At 49.6% G+C, this 21,051-nt stretch overlaps 1 protein-coding gene across 2 annotated transcripts in view; it reads right to left on the reverse strand.

The window, feature by feature from the left end:
• Positions 1-21,051, reverse strand: part of RGS3 (regulator of G protein signaling 3) — a 162,238-nt gene that overhangs the window by 98,947 nt on the left and 42,240 nt on the right. For both annotated transcript variants that reach the window (XM_027105131.1, XM_027105133.1), the window contains 6 exons: positions 14,572-14,622; positions 11,858-11,916; positions 10,694-10,788; positions 9,656-9,724; positions 1,718-1,778; positions 432-522 (listed from right to left, as the gene is read on the reverse strand). In XM_027105131.1, the coding sequence (XP_026960932.1) occupies positions 432-522; positions 1,718-1,778; positions 9,656-9,724; positions 10,694-10,788; positions 11,858-11,916; positions 14,572-14,622 (426 nt within the window). The remainder of the gene's footprint in view (positions 1-431; positions 523-1,717; positions 1,779-9,655; positions 9,725-10,693; positions 10,789-11,857; positions 11,917-14,571; positions 14,623-21,051) is intronic.

A 21,051-nucleotide genomic window follows, 5' to 3' on the forward strand; every position in this document is an offset into this window, starting at 1 on the left:
GGAATGCCCAGGCTCGGGCCAGGCAGGGGCTCAGGAGACAGATGGGTGCGTGGGAAGGACAGAGCAGAAGGGGAAAATCCTCAGGACCCACAGCAGGGCCCACATGGCCTGTCTGCAGAGGTGGGCGCCCCAAGGTCAGCCAGGCAGCCCAGAGGGGATCCTGAGACCACGGACCCTGAGGAATGGCCACACGGGAAGGTCCAAAAGCCCAGCCCTCCATGAGCTACATAAATAAAGGAGTCATGGGCATGAGGCTGCCTGCAGGCTGCATTCTAGCAAGCACTCGTGAGAAGTCCCTGGACCCAGGGTCTGATGGCAGCCTAGGGTGACACATGCCACAAAACACAGGGACTGAGGCTACTACACAGTGGAGTGGGGGGAGCCCTGGGGGTCGGCATGTCTGGGCAGAACTGAAGGTGGTGGGCATGCACCTCTCAGGGGCCGCAGTCTCCGCCTGGCCACCTTCAGGTGCTTGGTCCGGCCCAGGTCCTCTCCCAGCAGGTAGTACCAGCCGCTGGTCTCCTGTCACAAGAGAAGGCGTGACATGCTCAGAGGAGGCAGAGGGCACAGGTCAGGCAGCCACCAATCCCCGTCAAAAAGCAGCAGCTGGACAGCCTCCTCAGGAGCAGCGTCTCTGCAGACACACACACTCCGGCCTCCCTTCCCCGAACCCTCACTTCCCACCTCCAGGAAGCCCTCCTTGATGCTCCAGGCAGAGATGATCCTCCCCTCTGCCGACTTCCCACGCCTCTTGTCCCTGGAGAACAAGTCTACTCACAGGCTTGCCTCCCCCACTAGGCTGTGCACAGGCTCCTTGATGTGCCTAGCACTGTGCCTGGTACACAGCAGGAGCCCAATAAATGTTGACAGAACAGAAGGAAGGGAGGGAGGGAGGGAGGGAGGGAGGGAGGGAAGGAGAGGCCAGAAAGCAGGCATCCTGAGGCCCCTGAGCAGTCCCCAGGGGCAGACATCTTCTCCCAAGAGGGAATAAGGCCAAGACTACAGTCAAGACAAGATAGTTGGGACCCACATGTAGGATAAAGGGTCCTCAGCCACCTACCCCAGACTTCACTTCCAGGACACAGAGCTGGGTGGCAGGGCCACCTGGCAACTCCTTGCAGCAGGCCACCAGAACATCTCCAGGGATATGCAAGAGGTGCACATCCCTCCCCTGCTCAAAAGCCTCCAACGCGGGGAGCGCCATCCAAGTAGAGCTGCGTAAGGGTCTGGCCACCCAGACGGAGGGGCCTCTAGGTCCCAGAGTCCTCACCCAGCCTGAAGAAAAGCTCCACAGAGGATGCTCACTCCATCCCTGAGCACCTGCTAGGCCCAGAAACCTGAGACCTGGCAAACAACGTCAAGGCAACCCCTGGAACAGACCACGAGAAGCACCCGTCCCTCATCCTCCAGGGCAGGGAGTGCTCTGAGCTCTGAGGGACCTGCCTGTGTCCTTAAGGGAAGACACCAGACCTAGAGCCTTCTGGGAAGACTTGGAGCCGCCTAACAACTGGTCTCTGACAAGAATGAGCCAAGGCAGGAACCCAGACCCTTGGTCACACCGGTAACAGTGTTGTTATCAGGCCAGGGGGCACCTGTCTCAGTGGGGCACCATCTCACAGACTGAAGCCCCGCCGCAGGGCTTCCAGACAAAGGCCTCTGCCTGTACCAGCCCTGGCCTAGGTGGCCTGACCCTGCCAGAAGCTTCCCTAGGACCCACCTTGTCCGGACTCAGGAGGGACTTCACCCCGAAGCTCATGCAGCCGATGAGTCCACTCTGTCTGGGAGAACAAGAGAAGCTCGAGTGAGCACCTCTTCATGGCACTACATTGGGAGGTCGATTGTCAAGTGTAACATAGGTTTGCCTGATGCACTGTGGTTTACGAAGCACTTTTACCTGCATGGTCTCATTTGATCTTTCCAACTTTGTGAGTGAGGCTGGAGCTATTCTCTCCACTTCACAGAGGAAAAAACTGAGGCTGAGTTGATCCCCTTGCCAAGGTCACAGGACTCATTAGTAGTAGAGTCCCATGGGAAGCCAACCACAGAAGCTCAGAGTTACCTCGGAGGCTTGAACTGTTCTGGTGCTGGTAGGTCTGAAGAGCCAGTCCCCAACGGGAATTTCAGCTCCCACGTCTGCTGGTGATGCTCAATCCAGGAGAAAAGTTATGGGACCTCAAGCTCAAGAGGCTTTGTCTTAGGTCCAGGCAAGACCTGGGCAGTGCTTGGACAGTTCCAGGTCAAGGTCCAAACCAATCTGGCACACAAAAGTTGCCAAGAGCACCCTGACCTGGCTGCCAGTGGGCCAGTACACACGAGCCAGGGTCAGGACTCATGTGCAGACAGGCTGAGTTCATTTGGGTCCTACTTGACTAAGGGTAATTCAAAGTTCCTGAAACATGTCCATCATTGAGTTCCAATGTGCAACACTGAGGGACTGATTGATACCTGGCAGCTTCCAACAGTGATGGCATAGATGAATATTAATGAAATGCCAAAAATAATATTGCTATTTTGAGATAAAAGCAAGTTTACAAATCTATAGTTTAATGAGAAGGATGTCCACCAAAATATTAACAATGGGTGTATCTGGCAGGTAGGAATAGAAAGGTTTTTCTTTTCTCCTTTGGGTTTTTACTGTTTTTAAATTTTCACTGGGAACAAGCGCTACTTTAGAAATCAGAAAAAAAAAAAAGTAGTAGAAATGTATTTGCAAGTACTTCTATTCTACCACATCTTTCTCTACCCTAACACTAGAGTTGCTTTTTTTTTTTTTTTTTCCTACCTCTTCTCTCTTAGCATATCGCCAACTCAGGCCTCTTCAGAGATTGGTTTAATAGCTATTAATCAAGAAACAACATGGGTATTAAGACTGGAGCAGAACCCTGATGGTTGACTTCAATATGTGAGGGACCCACACAGACGAGGGATTCAGCATATTCTGGGGAAGGCACCATATCAAAGCCAAGGATGTAATGAGCTGCCCAGATGGGTAGTGAACTAACTCCCTGGAGATGTGCCTCCTCGGAGCCCGGTCTAAGGGGGCCTGAACAAGTCCACAGAACACCCTGAAGAGCCTGTCCAAGTCCTGTGCCCCAGAGCCTACTCCTGAGATCAGACTCAGTATGTCCAAGGTGGGGTCTGCGCATGGGGGTCTGGAGAAAGCTATCCAGGGGATCCTACAGGGCACCCACCTGTGCCTGCCCCAGTCGAGGACCGGTAGTGTACAACAACTTTATAAATACATTTTGTTTGGATTCTCCAGAAAGGGTGGCAGCCTACCGCCTGACAGTCCCAAGCAAAACAAAACTGGCTTCTTGCCGGAAGCCAAGCCGATTGAGGGCCAGGGATGCAGAATGCTGGGGATGGATTCTCAAAGCTGGTACCCCTCCCCCACAGATGCACACTCTGCACCAGGCCATGTCTCCCCAGGTACTCTCACTCTGCTACCACCCCCGCCCCCAGCTCTCTCTTCCTGCCCCTGCTTTCCTGCAGCCCGGGCTGTACCTGCTCTCTTCTCCTTCTTTGCCCCCTCCCATCATACCAGGCCATATTAACCATCTACCGATAGAGAACAGCGTAGTCACTCCATTAAAGCGACCCTTCCACATCCACCTGCCCACCCAGCACCAAAAACAAATACTCCTCCCTCCTGGCAAGTGGCCAAGTCAGCACTAATGGAGGGGCAGCTGCAGTGACCAACATGAGTGGCAGACACTGACCTGAGCTGACATCCCAGAAAAGCCTTGTCAAGACTTTGCCAAAGTCCTCATCACTGATTTAATTGTGTGTGTCAACACATTCAAAAGCAACCCAGCTGGTATCCAGGTGCCCACACTGCCTTGCTGTACACTTTTCTTTCACACTGAGTATGGCTGTAACTTTCTAAATCTCCAGGCAGGATGCTTTAGCTGTAATAAAGGCTGCCTCTCCCTGCTCTTCAGTAAGTGGAAATTTCACCCACTGGGGCTTAGAGAATACTAAATGGTTAATAGCCTCCCGTGAGCTTTGCTTCCTGCTAAGGGGCCTCCAATGATTTCATGATAATTTAGGCCAAGCAAATGGTCACAGTTAATGTCCATAAGCAGGAATCTCTAAGTGTTCTTCAATTAGCTACTTCTGAAGCCTGTTTTTGAAAACCTTTGGAAGAAGAAAGACTTTTTCTACATGCAGCCTGAGTACACGGTAATACACTGGTCAGGTAATAAACTTGGGACACCGCCTGAAATTTCTCTAGGCACAAAGTCTCAGGGGCCAAGCCTTGGGTACTTCTGAATGCCAAACCCTAAGCTCAGTGAAGCCTTGACAAACGGATGAATCCATCATGCCCACGTTGGCAGGCACTGGGCAAGGAGCTGCAGCATTAAGGAAACAAGACAAACATTCAGGAATTTAAATACCAGTTCAAGACAGCAATACAAGGGATGTCACTAGACAGAGTGAGACTGAGAGATGAACAGTACAGGCAACAAATGCTGAAAGCTTAGAGAGGCAAGAGGTAGTTTAGGACTGAGATGCTCAAAGAAGGCCTAAAGAGTTAAGCCAAAGAGAAGGAAAGGAAGAGCATTTCAGGCAAAGGCAACAGCTGGTACAACAGCTCAGAGGTAAGGCTTCATGGAACATTCAAGGGCAATAGTACAGCCAGCCCTCCGTATGAAAGGATGAGGAACCCATGGATACGGAGGGCCGACTATACTATACCACTTTATATAAAGGGACTTGGGCATCCATGGATTTTGGTATCCACGGGGGTCCTGGAACAAATCCCCCATGGACACAGAGGGATGCCTGTACTTGGCTCAGTTTACTTTTGAGCACAGGGTAGGAGACCCGCTACAAAATGAAAATGCATTATTTTAAGGGAATGCACTTTAATTCTCTCTCTCAGGGCCTTAAACTATTTCTGTTACAGACTTATCCCATTTAATCTCAATTTATTTTTAATTTGATGGCTTAAATCGCACAATATTTTTCCAGTCGTTTTTTCTTTCCTTAAGCTCAGTCCCCATCTCTGGTCACAAGCTTTCTAACTTTATGGCACTGCACTTGGCACTGAGGTTTTTTATAAAATAGTTTAAAGGAAAGAGCACAGAGTACCCAGGATAGCGTGCGACACAGCAAGCAGCCTCTCCGTGTACGTAATTACTATTAGCATAAAAGATTACGTTTTTCAAACACATGCTGTGTGTGTTTTGGGGGTTTTTTAACTTGGTGCATAACATTACAATTCTCTCTAAGATTGTTCTCTGACCACAAGTTCTGAAGCCACTATGATTGACACTAGAAGCTTCAGTTTGGCTTCTACCATATCATCAAACAAAACTTTTAAGTAGTTCAGTTCCATAATCAGTGATATTAAGGAGTTACTGCTAATTTTTAAATGTGATAATGGCATTGTGGTTGTTTTCTTGAGCCATCTTTTAGAGATTTATATAGCTGAGATGAGATGATGTCTGGGATTTGCTTTAAAATAATCCACTGGAGGAGGGGAAAGTGGGTGAGGGCATAAATGAAATAAAATTGGCCATATATTGATAACGGATGAAGCTGGGCTATGAGTATGTGAGGGTTTATTACATACTATTTTCTAACTTTGCATATGTTTGAAAATGTCTATAATTTCTTAAAAACTCACAGAACCTGCAAGCCAAAAGAAATCTTTGAGATCACTGCATTTTACAGGTGAAGAAAATGAGGCCCAGAGCAGGGAAGGGACCTATCCACAGTCTCACAGCGAGCTGGAGCTAAGCCAGAGTCTACTGCTCTGAGGCCTGGTTCTCCTCAGCTCCCACCAAGAGCTGAAACCACTGTGTGAGCTGAAATCAGCCAGCACCCCCCGAACTTCCTTGTAGATCATCTTGCTTCTCTAATACAAATTTACAGCCATAACTGGAAGGATCATGAGAATTCATGAAACAGATGCCCCCTTTTCATTTCCTAACTGACGGGACACTTCCCTGGCAGTCCAGTAGTTAAGACTGTGCTCCCAATGCAGGGGGCAGGGGTTCGATCCCTGGTCAGAGAACTAGATCCCACACGGCGCAACTAAAGCCCACATGCTGCAACTAAAAGAGCCCACATGCCACAACTAAAAGAGCCGGCATGCCGCAACTAAAGATCCCTCATCCTGCAACGAAGAGCCCACACGTGGCAACAAAGATCCCGTGTGCCGCAGCTAAGACCCAGCGCAGCCTAAATAAATAAATTTTTTAAAACAATGTAACTGCCACATATTCAGCTGGATGATTTATATAAAACTACATTATAAATGCTATGAAAGGTAGCCTGAGGCCTGAGGCACAAGTGTACTGACACAGAAAGGGTATAGCTTTGGAGCCCTTTATCACCTGGGTGAGCTGGTCAAGTGTACTATAATGTGGTTTGGCACCAGGCTACCTGGATTTGCATCTTGTTTTCACCACGTGCTGTCTGTGTTACCTTGGGCAAGTTACTTAACCTCTCTGTGCCTGTAAAAGAGAGACATCAATAATGCCTACTTTACATGGTGCTGTGAGGATTAAATTAGAAAATGCATGGAATATGCTTAATGTCCACACACTTAGTGGACATTAAGTGATTAATAAATATGAGGTATCATATAACCTTGGGCAAGCTCCTTAGCCTTCGTAAATCTCAGTTTTCTCTTCTCTGAGGAGAGAGACAGTAATAATTCCTACCTCTCAGGGTCGCTGTGAGGATTAACTGAGATAATGTATGTAAAGTGCTTGGCACAGAGAAGAGTTCATAAATGTTTGTTTCCTTCCTTCTGTAATTGTCCTTCATGTTGTGAAGTTGCATGTCCGTCCTTCGGAGTAGCACAATTTGATCTGAGAGTGTTCGGCACAGAGTACCCAGGACAGTGTGCAACACACAGCAAGTGCCCTGTCTGTCTCCTCCAGCTCAGAGGCCTTCTCATTCAGGGATGGATCAATACTATGCTTCCCACCTGCTGAGCCGGTCACTGCGGTGCTGGCACCTTGGGCAGGGCCATCTGTTGGGAAAGCAGGTCTGCCTGAGCTTGCTCTGTCCCTCTTGAGCTTCGGGTTGGGACTGTGACCACGAGTTTGCCTGTTTTGTTTAATAAGGAATCTCACTTTCCCAAAATAGGCAACAAGCAGAGACACTGCCTCTGTCACGCTGCCTCACTGGGCGCTGACTCACTTTCCCCGGCCTCACTTTCTTTTCCAAAAACCGCCAAGTGCACTGCTGCCCCTTCTCCAGCAGGCTCCGCCTGGCTCACTGTACTCTCGCAGGAGAGTGGTCACAGCAGAGGGAGCGGCGACTCCCAGTTTGGTGTCTGCCTCCGTCCAGAAGGCTCGCCAGGCGTCCTTCTGTCTCTCCGCCATTCCTCCTCTGTCTCCTTCAGGGCTTTCCCTTCCTGTGCCCATCCCTTCAAGGCTGGATTCTGACCCTTCGTCCTTGGCACCTACTGTCTTCCTGGGTGGTCTCACCTGCTCAAAATTTCACCCACCACCTTGGCGGGCACGGCTCCCACATCTCCACAGACCTCTCTCTCCCCTGAGCTCCAGGTCAGCAAAGGCAACCTTCCAACACAGCTCTCAGCTGGCTGCCCTCCAGGCACCTCCATCTCACCATATCCACAGCTGCTCCCCCTTCCCCTCCGGTACACTCTGGCTTAGCTGAAGACGTCACCAGCTACCCAGGAGTTATCCTTGACTTCTCCCACTGCTCTCACAGCCAGATCACCGCTAAGTACTATTGGTTTAAGCTCCTAAATATATCCTGGGTCTGTTTCCCTCCTCTCTATCCCTACATCATCTCTCTCACAGAGTCACCACAAGAATCTCCCAGCTCCTCTCCAACCTCCAAAAGACCTACCAGAGTGATAGATCTAGAATACACACCTGTCACTCACCTGCTCAACACCCTTCAGTATCTCCCCGTCACCAGATTCCCAAACACCAAGCTGGCTGCATGAGATTCACCCTGAGAACTTGGGTAAGTGCAGATTCCTAGGCCCTGCCCGTGAAAATTCGGACTTAATCAATCTGATGTGTTCCCTGGGAACCTATGTTCCTCACCAGCAGCCCAGGTGATTCTGATGCATAGCCAGGACTGAGAACTACTGGCCCTTCTGAGAAAATTCACACTCCAAAGAAACCCTACAGAATGATCCGATGTGGTTTATGCCAGCCTCTTCATCTTACCTCCAGTCACTCCCTACTTTGTAATTGACCCTCCGGCAACACCAATGAGTTTGCAGATCCCTCTCCACTCCTGCCCTGCCCTCTGTACTCTACTGGTTGAGACTGAAGACTCTAGGGTCTAAATACCTGGGTTCCCGTCTTGCCCCTACTGTTCCCTGGCCATGCGAACTTAGGCGAGTAACTCCCTTTCTTAGCTTCAGTTTCCTTTTCTGAAAACTTAAGACAAAAACACACTTTCCTTAGAGTTGCTTTAAGAACTAAATGAGATAATGCACTGTTAAACCCTGGCTGGTGGTCAACACCCAGTAAACGACTGCTCTTGTTTATGACATCAGTAAACGATAAAGTATCAGTAAATGATACTCTATTGAAAGACAAATCTTTCATTATGAAAGTTGAGGAAGGCTCAACTTTAAAAGCATACTAGCTATCAGATTTAGGGTACCAAAAAGCACTGAGCCCAAAAATATTTTCTGGGTCTAAGCTGGTGAGCTGAGCTGACTTTCATTCACCTAGGCCCTTTTCCGGTCACCATTCTGTTCTACGATTATTGGACAAATGTTACTGGCCACAGAGTCTCCCAGATTTCTCGGGCTGAAGCAGCTTAATGAGGCCCTGCTGCTCACAGCAGGCCATGCAGTCAAGTGCTCTCACCCACTTCCATTCCCTTCCCTTAGCAGCTGATTCTCACCCTCACCACCCAGCACTCTTCCCTTGCTCTGTACTGGCCGCCATTACTAACGACTACATCCACCTCCTGCGTCCTGGGCTGCCTGAAACCTGTTAGGTTTCTGCTACACAAAACTCTGCACCTCCTAAACTGTCCTCCTCATGGCAGCCTGAGCCCCCCGCACGTGTTCCTGCCTCTTTGCCTTTGCTCGTGCTGTGCTCCTGCCTGCAATGCCCTTTCCAGCCTACTCTCCTTGTCTTATTCTTGAGCTCTGCCCCAAGTTCAAAGTCCCACTTTTTGCAACGAAGCCTTCCTCGATCGCCTCAGCCCATGATGAACTCTCCTTCTTCCCACACTTACTGTCCTATCACTCATTTTGTTCCTTTATTCCTTCAGCCAATAATCACCAAACATCTACGTGCTAGGCACTGGGTACAGTGGTGACTAAGAGAGAAATGGACCCATTTTTCATGCAGCTTCTGCTCCTGTGGGACTGAGCCTGTGCGTATTGTGACTGTAATTTGCCTCCATGCAGAGCCTGGTGTCCTCTTCTGAAAGTAGGTGCCTTGAGAGCAGAAGCCACATGTAGGCTGGTTGGCATCCCAGTGGCCAACACAGCGTCTTGTTGATACCAAGGGCTCAGCAAATGCACGTTGGTAACACGATCCTTGGCATCACCTGGAGTGACGGGGACTCAGGGGAGCGGCAGCCTCTCAAACTTAGCCACCACCATTCATTTATCCAACAAGCACTAACTGAGCCCCTTATGTATGCTGAGCCCAGAGCAGGATCTCCCCTCCAGCTCAGCAGTTCCCCTCACCTGGAGTCACCTGCCCTGTTCCACACTGTGACCAGAAGGCGCTTCTGTTCGTCTTCCTCTTGGACAGGACTGCAAAGCAAACCAGACAGTCAGTGTGTTAGCAGGGCCAAGCTCCAGTCCAGACCCACGGAGTCCAGCATCATGGCAAATTTTGGAAATAACCTGAATACCAACCATAGAATCTGGTTAAATAAACTACAGCACAAATCGTGTGGGAGATGAGTATTTACATTCATGAAAGAGTTTACATTACATTGTTAGGGATGAAAAGGAGGTTACAACACGATACTATAGAACAATGCCATCTTTGGAAACACACACCCACACAAATTCGAAGATCTGAAAAGAAATACCACAGAACATATCAGTGAGTAGCAGGACTTGGAGTGTTTTCTCTCTTCTTCTTGTTTGCCTATATTTTCTATTTTTCTACAATAAGCAAAATTACCTTGTGTAGTAAGGAAAATAACAAAATATGATTAGTTTTCACTAATAGGAAAATACAAAATGTCCATTACCTTCCCATTGGTCCCAGAGTTCAGGGATGAGGGGAAGAAATAATAACAATAACACCTGACACTGTGTTATACTGTCTCATTTACACCTCCGGTCTCTGAGGTTGGTACGTTATTAGCCCCATTTTACAAATAAGGAAGCCAAGACTCAGAGAGGTTAGCAAGTTGGGGACAGTCGGGAGGGGAGGCAAAACATCCCTCAGCTTGGAAAATTCCTTCTGCTAAAGGAGAAGGTTTGTCCTGAGGCACAGTGGGAAATTGCCTACTTTTTTCAGGGGCTGCCAGCCTCAGGCTGGACATTTTAGTTATGAGAACCAGCCACATGATACCGTATCACTGTGGACCTTGCTGCTGGGCCAGGTGCCAGGGAGGCAAGGACACAAGTAAATGAGAAAGCAAAGATATCCTTTAGAAGTCACTGTTTTTCTGCTTAGATCTGATTCTAGATTTGGCAAACAGAGCTGTTTCCAGATAAACACTCCTTCCCTCTGCTCTCGAGGGCCCAGCTGCTCCAGACTCTTACAGGAGGAAGTGCTCGTGGAAGACTGGGTCTCTGCAGTCTGGAATGGTCTGCGTCTTCTGACAGCATAGTCGATTATCTTCGGGGACCAAAGAAATCTTGAATTGGAGAAAAGTAAGGGTTAGCCGATCTCAGAGCCATGTAATCACCTAACCCCAGTGGCTGACTCTGCACATCTCCAAGCTAAAGGCTTCCCAAGTGTTCTTCAAATCAGCTTCTGCAGCGGACAGAGTGGAGTCCTCAATCAAATGCCAGGAAAGAAAGAGGAGCCCTGGGCTGGAGGCACTGCAGTCAGATGCCAGGACAGGGCCTCACAGGGGTGGTACCCGGGAGGCAGCGCCAGGCCCAGGCAGAGATGGGGTGCAACTTGACCATCTCTGCTCTTCCTCCAAGCAGAGAGGTTCCCCCAAAGCACAAGGCCTCTTCACTTCTAAGTTCCCAGCAGCTGCTGAGCGCTCCCTTCCCAGGAGGCTCCAGGCCAGCCTCTGCCAAGGCCCCCCACCCACGCTCTCGTCCTAGTGCCATGCATCCCCCGCCGCAGGTTCCCAGCCCGCTCCTGACCTTGTCCCAGCCCACAGGGGCCTCTGAGCAGCCTGGCGGCTTTGGGAAGAAGGCAGAGCGATGCACCAAAGCCTGCACCTGACATCCGGCTGCCACACTCTGGGAGGTGCCTGGCCTTTGGCTCCGGCTGGAAGTAGGCCCCCTGCCCCTATGGGGCCTCTGTCTTCACTGCAAGGGCTCCTTTCAGACGGATCCTGCAGCCCTCAGAGACACTCCCTCTACCCCACCACCCAAACTGCCACGCTGCCTCTAGTTTTGGGGAAGGGAGGGGTGAAGATGCTGCTTTTCACCAGAGGGCTTGGGATTGCCTGTGGATTTCCGTCAACCACACGCTCACAGTGCTCCCCTATGGGGTGACGCACAAGATCACCCATAAGATTCCAGAGCTTGCAGGAAGCCCTAGAGACCAAGCCGGGCTAAGGGAAGGGGGTCCATCTCAGCTCAGGGCCTCGTCACTAGGCTTAATAAACGCCTACTGACCAAACGATGTAACCGCAGCTGCCACCTCGAATGACCCGAGGCCCACAGGTGTGCTGGGACCTTGGGACTCAGTCCGGTGATGTGGTCCCTCACCACGCCCCACCCCACCTCCAGCTCATCACATACCTTCACGTAGGAATCACAGACGCCAGGCTCCTTGCTCACCAGGCCTTTGCCTTCTATGACTAAACAGAGAATTAAAATGTTGGGGTGGGTGGGTGGGAAGGATCGTTACCAGGCTCTTAAGCTACATACCAACCACTGATATTAACCCCTCTCTGCTCTAGCCCACTCCCACCATCTCCCACACTCAGGCAGCACCTTCACCGAGGCATGATAGGATGCTTTCAATTCCCTGACTCCCTGAAAGGGAATGTAAAGTTTATGGAGTCCAACCCCTCATTTAATGGCGACGATGAGGCTATGAGGGGCATCCAAAGACAGTAAGAAACGTGCCCGAAGTCACAGAGCAATGCGAATGGCAGAGCTTGGTTTAGATCCCTGTCTCTTGACTCCCAGTCCAGTGCTCCTTCCACCGTACAAGACTGCCTCCTGGGATGGAAGGGCCGAGTTGGAGGACATAGTCACGTGAGCCAGAGCAAGTTGCTTCACCAGGAGACTGAATCTGCCATTTTGTAATGGGTCAGCGATAATAATGGGTTACTGATAATAATATCCACTTCACGTGGTAGTTGTGCAGATTAAACGAGATCATGTGTCTAAGGTGCTTAGTAGAGTGCCCGGCAAGGTAACTGCTCAAGAAAGGTTTGCTAAAGAAAACAAGAATAAATAAAGGCAAGGGATGGGGGGGTGCGGGGTGCAGGTCTGGCCACGAAAGCAAGTGTGGCTTGTTTGCCTGAGGTCTGTAGAAAGCAGACAGTGGACCTAACAGAAGCTGAACCTCTTTTCTATTTTCTTTTCTGTTCGGTTTTAATTGAGCCCTAGGGCTTGGCTCAGACGGAGCCCCTGTAGTCTGAGGCGTGAGGCCTGGGAAGCCAAAGGAGAGAGGGGAACAGGCTGAAAGTGATGAAGGGCCTAAGACTGGGGTGAAGCCAAAGCAAACTGTGCAGGACGAATGGACCGGGGGAGGCTAAGATGCACTTGGCAAAAACTGTTTGCACAGCTGGAGTCAGGCTCTGGCAGGCAAAGAACCCCCCTCTGCCGGTCCTTGGGAAGTTCACCTTGGGCCCCCCAAGGCCAAGACTGGAGGACCCAGGCACTTGCTGGTCTCCTCTGCCTGGTGTCCTAGCAACTGTTCCTGCGTGAGACCTTCCTGTGGGTGTGGTTCTTGAGGGCGGGATCCAGGCCTGATGAAGCCCTTGGTCTACCTGTCCCCGCCATAGAGTTGAGGCAGACATGGTCCCCACCCTCGCTACACTCGCCGTCTACTGAAGGAGACAGATCCTGGACACACCAGGGTGACACAGTGTAGTCAGGACTGTGATGAGGACACAGAGGAGGAAGCAACCAACTCAGCCCTGCAGGTGGGTCAGGGGGTGATTCCTGGAGGGGAAAAAATGAGCCAAAATGAGCCTTCCTTCCTGAGTCTTAATGAGATTAAGGCAGGCATATTTCTTACGAAATCAGAGGAAGGGAGACCTATTCTTCAAAAGGAGTTCAAGCAGAAGGCAGGCTCAGACGCAAGGAACAGGGGGTGCGAAGGCAGGGGCATAAGCAAGCGTGATGCACTGGGGGGCGAGGAGGGCACAAAACCGGACAGAACAGGGGGCGGAGGGTGCCTTGAACAGCAAGAGCCAGGGAGGCTGGAGAGACAGGCAGGGCCTGCTGGGCCAAACAGAAGAGCCGGCCACGAAAGAAGCCCAGTAACTATTTGTGTGCTGGACAGAAGGATAAACAAATGGATAAATGGCAGGTAAAGTATAAAATCCTCTGGGTGGCACATCAGACCTTCATGGCCCGGTCCCAGCTCACCCCTGCACCCACTCCTGTGCTGCGCCGCGGGCACGTTAGACAGTCCTCAAGGGCGTCGTGCTCTCTCTGACCCCAGGCCTTCGCACCTGCAGCTCCCCCGACGTGAAGTGCCCGGCCATCCTGCTCCCCTCTGCCCGGCTCAGGCTCGGTCCTCCTTCAGGATGGAGTGTGGGCATCGCCCCCTCTGCCAAGCCTTCCTGCCATCCTATCAGCGCCACCCAGACAGAGGTGGGTGCTTCTCCTTGGTGTCCCCAGCCCCTGGCACAGGGCCAATGCTCAATCACTATTTTTGGAATTTATGGGTTTCTATCTTATTTAACAAATACTAATATAGGGTTTACCACATGCTGGGCGCTGTCCTAAGCACTTTACTAATATTGACTCCTTTAATCCTTGTCACATCCCATAAGATAGGTACTTTTATTGCCATCCAGCAGATGAGAAACTAAGCTTGTTTAAGGTCACTTGGCAAGAAAGTATCAGAGCTGGGATTCAGACACGAGCAGTCTGGTTCCAAAGGTGGCGACCTTAACCGTGACACTGCCATCAATGAACGAATGAATGGATGAGAAAAAGAGAAAGAGAGAAGAAAGGAAGGAAGGAAGACGAGAGGAAGGACAGGGAAGCTCTCCTGTGGCCCCTCTCCACTGGGGCCAAGGAGGATGCTGAGGTGCCCGGGGACAGCTCCAGCCTGCTGTGGACTCCACCTGCATCAGAGCAGGACCAGGGAAATGTCTCTAGGAGTCCCAAGTGAATACACACTTGTTTTCAACAGACACATAGCAGGACACTCTACAAAGATGAAAAAGTAGCCTTGGCCATGGTAATACCTCCACCGGCCCTGGCTCCACGCGGGAGGCCAAGTAGCCCAACCTTCCCCGGTGAGCCCGGCACACAGCCATACTCACTGTGGAGCAGCAGAACCCGGTCCTGGGCATCGATGGACAGCTTCAGCTGACCTGAGGAAACGACAAGAGAGACAGCTTCACCTCATTTCCTTGCCAGGTGAAAAATGGAGTGACGTTGATGGGAATGTGCTTCTGTTCCTGTGAAGCGATTCAAAGATTCATACAGTCTCTGGGTTGGAAGGGAGCTCAGAAACCACCTAGTTAAGCCTCCTCACCACGTCAGTACCTCCAGCGGTACTGATTTCCATCCTTACTCCCCCAGGTGATGGGGAGCTGACTACTTTACAAAGCAGCCCAGGTCAATGCTGGGGAGCTCTCACTGTTGGACAGCCAGAAAAGTTGTTGCATCCACATCGCAGTGAGGCTAGACTGGAGAGTTAAGGATCCTGGGTCTCAGTCAGAAGTCCATGCTGGGGGGGTGGCCAAAGCTTTCCAGCTGTGACAGACAGCTAGCTATGTTCTGGGAAGGCAATAACAATACAAGGACACACGATGAATGAGTTTGGGGAAAAGCAAAAGGAAAGAGATCAGCTGTGGGCAGAGAGATCCTTCGAAGTCAATGCTACTGCCCCCAGTCATTCCACAGAATCCTGACCTCCCTAAAGAAAAGCTAAGGAGGCTTCCTCTGACCTTGGCTTAGAGCCTTGCTACTCAAAGTGAGGTCCAAGAACCAGCAGCACAAGAAGCTTGTGGAAGACAGTTAAAAATTCAGCACCTCAAGCCCTGGCCCAGGCCTCCTGAATTCAGGGCTGCAGTTTAACAATATCCCCAGGAAGTTGCATGCACATTAAAGGTTGAGGAGCGCTAGACCAGAGTACACTGAAGGGTCTCTGAACATGTTTCTAAGCTTGGAGATGGCCCTCTTAAGCAAAACACAAAAAAGCAGAGGCCACAGGGAAAAGATAGATAAATCTGACTCCATAAGACTTTTAAAATGTCTGTTACCATTAAACATATCATAAACAAAGTTATGAGACAACACAATAGAAAAACAAGCAAAGGATATTGAATTGGAAATTGAGCGATGACAAAATGGCCCATAAACATGCAAAAAGATGCTCAACTTCATGGAGATCTGAGACATGCAAATTAACAATAAAATACCACCTTCCCCCAATCTGATTGGCAGATAATCTAAAAGACGATAATGTCAAATGTTGGTAAAGATGCAGGAAAACAGATACCCTCATACCCCGCTGGAGGAACTGTAAATGGAGGGTAATTTCTGACAATATCTATTAAATATAAATGTCCTTAGCATTCAACCTAGCAGTTATACTTCCAGGTAACTATGATAGACAAAAACTCAAGTGTGCACAAAGGCTGGCGCCACAGCACTGGAAGAAATTGGAAACACCTGAAAAATCCATCCATATGAAAATGGTTAAATGAACGAACTATAGCTGTGTTGTGGGATACTATGGGCTGATATAAACAATGGGGGAGCAGTGTAAGTCCTGGAATAGGAACGTTACTGAGACATGTTTTTAAGTGGAACAAGCAAATTGCAGAACAATACAGATGGTATATATTTCTCTGTGTGTGGTGTGCTGTGTGTGTGTGTGTTCTGAAAGGATGTCAAATTAAAAACAGTGATCACCTCTAGGGAAGAGACTGTGAGTTGGAGGGAGGGAAGTCAAGGGGAATCTCAATCTATCACTATTGTAGTTGTTGTAACAGTACAAATATATCCATGACCTATAGTACTTTTATAATTAAAAATAAACTAAAGAGGAAACACACAGACATAGAGAACAGACTTCTGGTTGCCAAGGGGGAGCAGGGGTAGGGGAGGGAAGGAATGGGAGTTTGGGATTGGCAGAGGCAAACGATTATATATAGGATGGATAAACAACAAGGTCCTACTGTATAGCACAGGGAACTATAGTCAACATCCTGTGACAAACCATAATGCAAAAAATATGAAAAATATATACAGGAGAAATTAACACAACATTGTAAATCAACTATATTTCAACAAAACTTAAAAAAAATAAATAAAGAGGAAACAAATAAAGAAGGAAAGAGGGGGACTTCCCTGGTGGCACAGTGGTTAAGAATCCACCTGCCGATGCAGGGGACACGGGTGGGAGCCCTGGTCTGGGAAGATCCCACATGCTGCGGAGCAACTAAGCCCATGCACCACAACTACTGAGCCTGCGCTCTAGAGCCCGCGAGCCACAACTACTGAGCCCACGTGCCACAACTACTGAAGCCCGCGCGCCGAGAGCTGGTGCTCCACAACAAGAGAAGCCACTGCGATGAGAAGCCCACGTACTGCAATGAAGAGTAGTCCCTGCTCACCGCAACCAGAGAAAGCCCACGTGCAGCAATGAAGACCCAACACAGCCAAAAATAAATAAATAAATGTATAAAAAAACACAAAAAGCAGAACATCAGGTCATCCTCACAGACACCCAGTGGCTCTCCAGCATGGATAGAGGAGAGCTAGGACCACACTCCTCCTCCTCAATGACACGTGGAAAAATCTTCTCTCCATTCAATAGACTCCTCCTAGAACTTCAAGAAACCACTGAACTGGATCTACCCAGTGGACACAGAGGAAGGGCAGGGCTTCCCAGCCTGCAGCAAACCAGCACATCATCCAGAAAGCCCTGCATCTGTTCCATCCATGACAACACTGTCTAGAAGTTATCTGCCTCTGCTTGATCACCTCCAGTGATGGGGAGCTCGCTTCCCACAATGAGAGCCCTGTCCCTTTTGAGATAGATCTGATTGTTCCGTGCTTCATCTTTATTGAGCCAGAAGTGATCTCTCAGTACCTTTCATTGACTGGACCTCACTCTGCAGTCTCTGGGCTCTCTCCTTTACACCAAAGTCTGAAGTCCCTCCAGCATTCCTCATGGCACAGTTAGACACCCCTCGTCATCCCAACTGTTCATCTCTGGACATGCCCCGTGAAACTGGACTGGTGGTTGGGGCTCGCGCTTAGTTGCTGGCTGGCAGAAGGGCAGGCATAGCACAGAAAGGAGGGAAACTCCACGCCTCATAGCCCTACATCAGTCCACCAACCACTATGATCTTGCCTCTCATACTTTGGGGTGTTTAATCTACAGTCCCAAGCAATTCAGGCTGCAGCAAACCCTGGTCCAGCTCTTCACCCATCAGAAATCCCTGCCGCTCTCCTGCCCAGGACACTGATCTCAGAAGCCCAGGAGGTCTGCTCCAGCCCCAGACCCAACTACGCTCCTCTCTCAGAGCCACAATGTCCTCGGCTGTGAGGTGGAGCTAATAATAGGGGTTATCACACTTTCTGAGCTGTGTGGGGATCAGATAATGCTGGAGGGCGAGGAGGTCCTTGGATGAAAGGCGCCAGGAGAATCCATGGTATTATTAGTTCAAGGTCTGAGCAATTACCACTTTGGGGATTCCTACAGCTGAGAAACCTCCTACAAAACCTGGGCCCAGATCCAGCGTGGGGTGGGAGAAGGAGGCTGGAAACAGATGAACAGGGCCAGCAGCCATGGACTGGATCTCATCGACCCAAAGGCATCTACACTTAACACATTTTTTCTGAAACTGTTACCAGTGCAAAGCCGACTCGGGCCCAAACACATCTGGCTTTCCACAGCCGTGGGAACCACTGTGCTGCCCAACACCTATCCCCTTCCAACGGCCCTTTCCCAGAAATCAGAACCGAGAAATCTCCTGACACAAGTGGTCACTAATTCCATTTGACAAGCATCTGCCGGGCACCTGCACGAAGGCCTGAGGGAGGAAGGGCAGATCTGAACAGTGCCTACCCTCAGGGAACTCAGAGCCCAGTGGCTAGGACAGGGGCGTGAGCAAGGTCAAGGGTGGAGCTGGAGCAGAGGATGGGCCTGGGGTGAAGACTGACTCAGAAATCAGATGAGTCTGCACAGCTCCACGCAGCTCCTCTTCCAGGCCCCGCCTACACCCTGTAACAGCAGAGAAACTAAACCCAGCAGACCAAGCTCCAAGTCCCCAGGGCAGTACACACCCTACCCCAGCCCATTCTCAGGCTCACCTGATGAGGGAGAGCAAGATGAAGAATGAGAACCCTTCCCTTGGCCATGACTGTCCCCTCTGTCCCCCCGCTTAGTCCATTCCATCGAATGTCTAAGACTCCTGAAATCACCTTGCCCAACCTCCTCACCTGGTAGCCAGAACAGTCCTGCCCAGAGATGAAAGGTGACTTGCCCTGGGCCCAGAGGGACCAGGGTAGACTGAGCCAGAACTAGAGACCAGAACTCTGCCCAAACCTTTCCTGTGCACTGAACTGGTTTTCCAGAACACTCACGGCCCTCTAACTATGCACCATGGCTCTGCCAATGCAACCCTGGGGTCCAGGAGCAGAGAGAGCCATCAGACACAGGACAAGGTTTGCCCTTTGCTTGAGAAGCCAAGAGGAAGCCCAAGAGAGGGCGGGCTCCAAGAAATGTCTTCACGTCTAGAGAAATGAACCACCAGGAGGAGGGGAAGTCAGGTTGAATCCCTGGGGGCTTCAGCTGGTCTAGGTACCAGCTAATCAAGCCCCCCAAATCTGTGGTCTTGTCAATATCCCTACTTTCTCCCTAGGCTCAGGGTGTGGCCTGAGAATATGCAGGAAGTTCAGGCTAGAGGGCCTGAAGTCATCCTCACTAGGTGTTTGGGAGCCCTGGAGAGGGCACATCCCCAGTTCCCATGGGGCTACAGTTGGGCACCGACTCTGTCTGCAAAGGGTGGTGGTGACAGGTGCCCAGAGAGGCTGCAGGAGGTCACCAGGGAGCGGGGACCCAGAGGTAAAGGGAGAACAGACGAGCCCCATACGGCAGGAAAAACACCAGATGAGAGTGAGCTTCAGAAAGTGCAGAGAAAGCAACGAAACCATGTTCTGCTGGGTACAGGACTTGGGGGTTTCGGACTCACTGGGCACCATGGGAAAAACGTTATAGAAGCCAGCTAAAGAAATTTAATCCGCCAGACCTTCCTAAATAGAGGGCCACAAGAAGATGAGCTCCGACTCTAAGGACACAGGCAGAAGAGACCTACTCAGAAAATGAAGCAAGAAGATGAGGGCTGCACACCACTGCTGAACACAGGGGTCAGCAGGAATGTGTCCTAGAAGGAGCTCACACCACCCAGAGGTGTGCGGAGACTACATTTATGAGGGACTTGCCTGGCTAGCACGGAGCAGCAGTCATCCCCAAACTCAATTCGCCCCAAAAACAATTCCCCATTTAAGAGCTGTCATGTGTTAAAAGCCACAGGAAGGAGGATGATAACGGGACAAACATACAAAGGAGGTTGGGTCTACATGGAGCCTGGCCAGCCGCTAACACTCAGAGAGAGTTATGCCCTGTTCATGCATTTCACTCTCTGCCTCTAAGGGAGAAATGGTAGCGGTGCTGGGGAACTGGAGCCACACAGCTCTTAGGATGTAGCCCTGTAGAATTTCAAGTGTTTTGTTTGGAGGAGGGAGAACCTTGAGTTCCATTTGGAGAAGCAGCCCTGGCTTTTGATGGTAAGTGCTGGCAGAACAAAAGTGAGGAGGGGGCTGCCGTGGTGGAATAAAAATCATGATGGGTCAATTCAACCCTGTTCATTTGACTCTCTGCTTCCTGTGAAACCTCATATTCATGTGGCTTCCCAAGCTGTTTTTCCTTCCAGAAGTAGATTGCACTGCCAGCATAAGTCTGCTAACATCTTGACTGCAACCTACGTGAGAGACCCTCAGCAAAAACACCCAGCTAAGCCATCCCCAAACTCCTGACTCACAGAAACAGTGAGATAAAAAATGTTTGGTTTTTTAAGCCAAAACGTAGTGGGATCACCTGTTATGAAGCAGTAGATAACTAATACATACCCATGTTGCCTCCACAATTGTGTGACATAAATCTGATCTCAATTCTGAAGCAATTTTTCAATTTTAAAAATTGTTAAGAAAATACAGTTCTAAGATAAATCAGCATAGTATGACTAAGGATAAAGAAGACTCCCAGTTTTTGAGGTCCGTCCTTTTCTTAATAAAGAATTTTGATAGATTTAAACCATACTCATTATCACCAAACTGCAAAATCTGGAAATGTCCCACATTAACCCAAGGACAGCCCAGCACATTCAAGAAAATGCTTTACCTACAGAGCAAATGGTTTTCTTTTATACATATTTGTGTACAATACTATAATATATAGAAAATTCACATTATCCTGCCTTTTCCAATTCTCCTTTAAGTTTTATTATAGTAATTTAATCACATCTATAAAGTCATATAAGTTTAATTCCAGAATTGTCAGTTTTATCACATTTTATAAATTACTCAGCATCCTTATCCATTTCATATTACAGGCTTCTCCAAGTTAAGTATGTTATTATATAATGATTAGCACCTGTTATGTGCTTGCTAATAGCTTTGAGCCATACAATGGAGTCAATTATTTATTTTCATTATGCTTTTTAAATATTTATTTATTTATTTTGGCTGCACCGGGTCTTAGTTACGGCACACAGAATATTCGT

The sequence above is a fragment of the Aethalodelphis obliquidens genome, unplaced genomic scaffold (genome assembly GCF_003676395.1).
Source record: "Aethalodelphis obliquidens isolate GAN/ISIS:26980383/991018 unplaced genomic scaffold, ASM367639v1 scaffold7, whole genome shotgun sequence".
Classification (NCBI taxonomy): domain Eukaryota; kingdom Metazoa; phylum Chordata; class Mammalia; order Artiodactyla; family Delphinidae; genus Aethalodelphis; species Aethalodelphis obliquidens.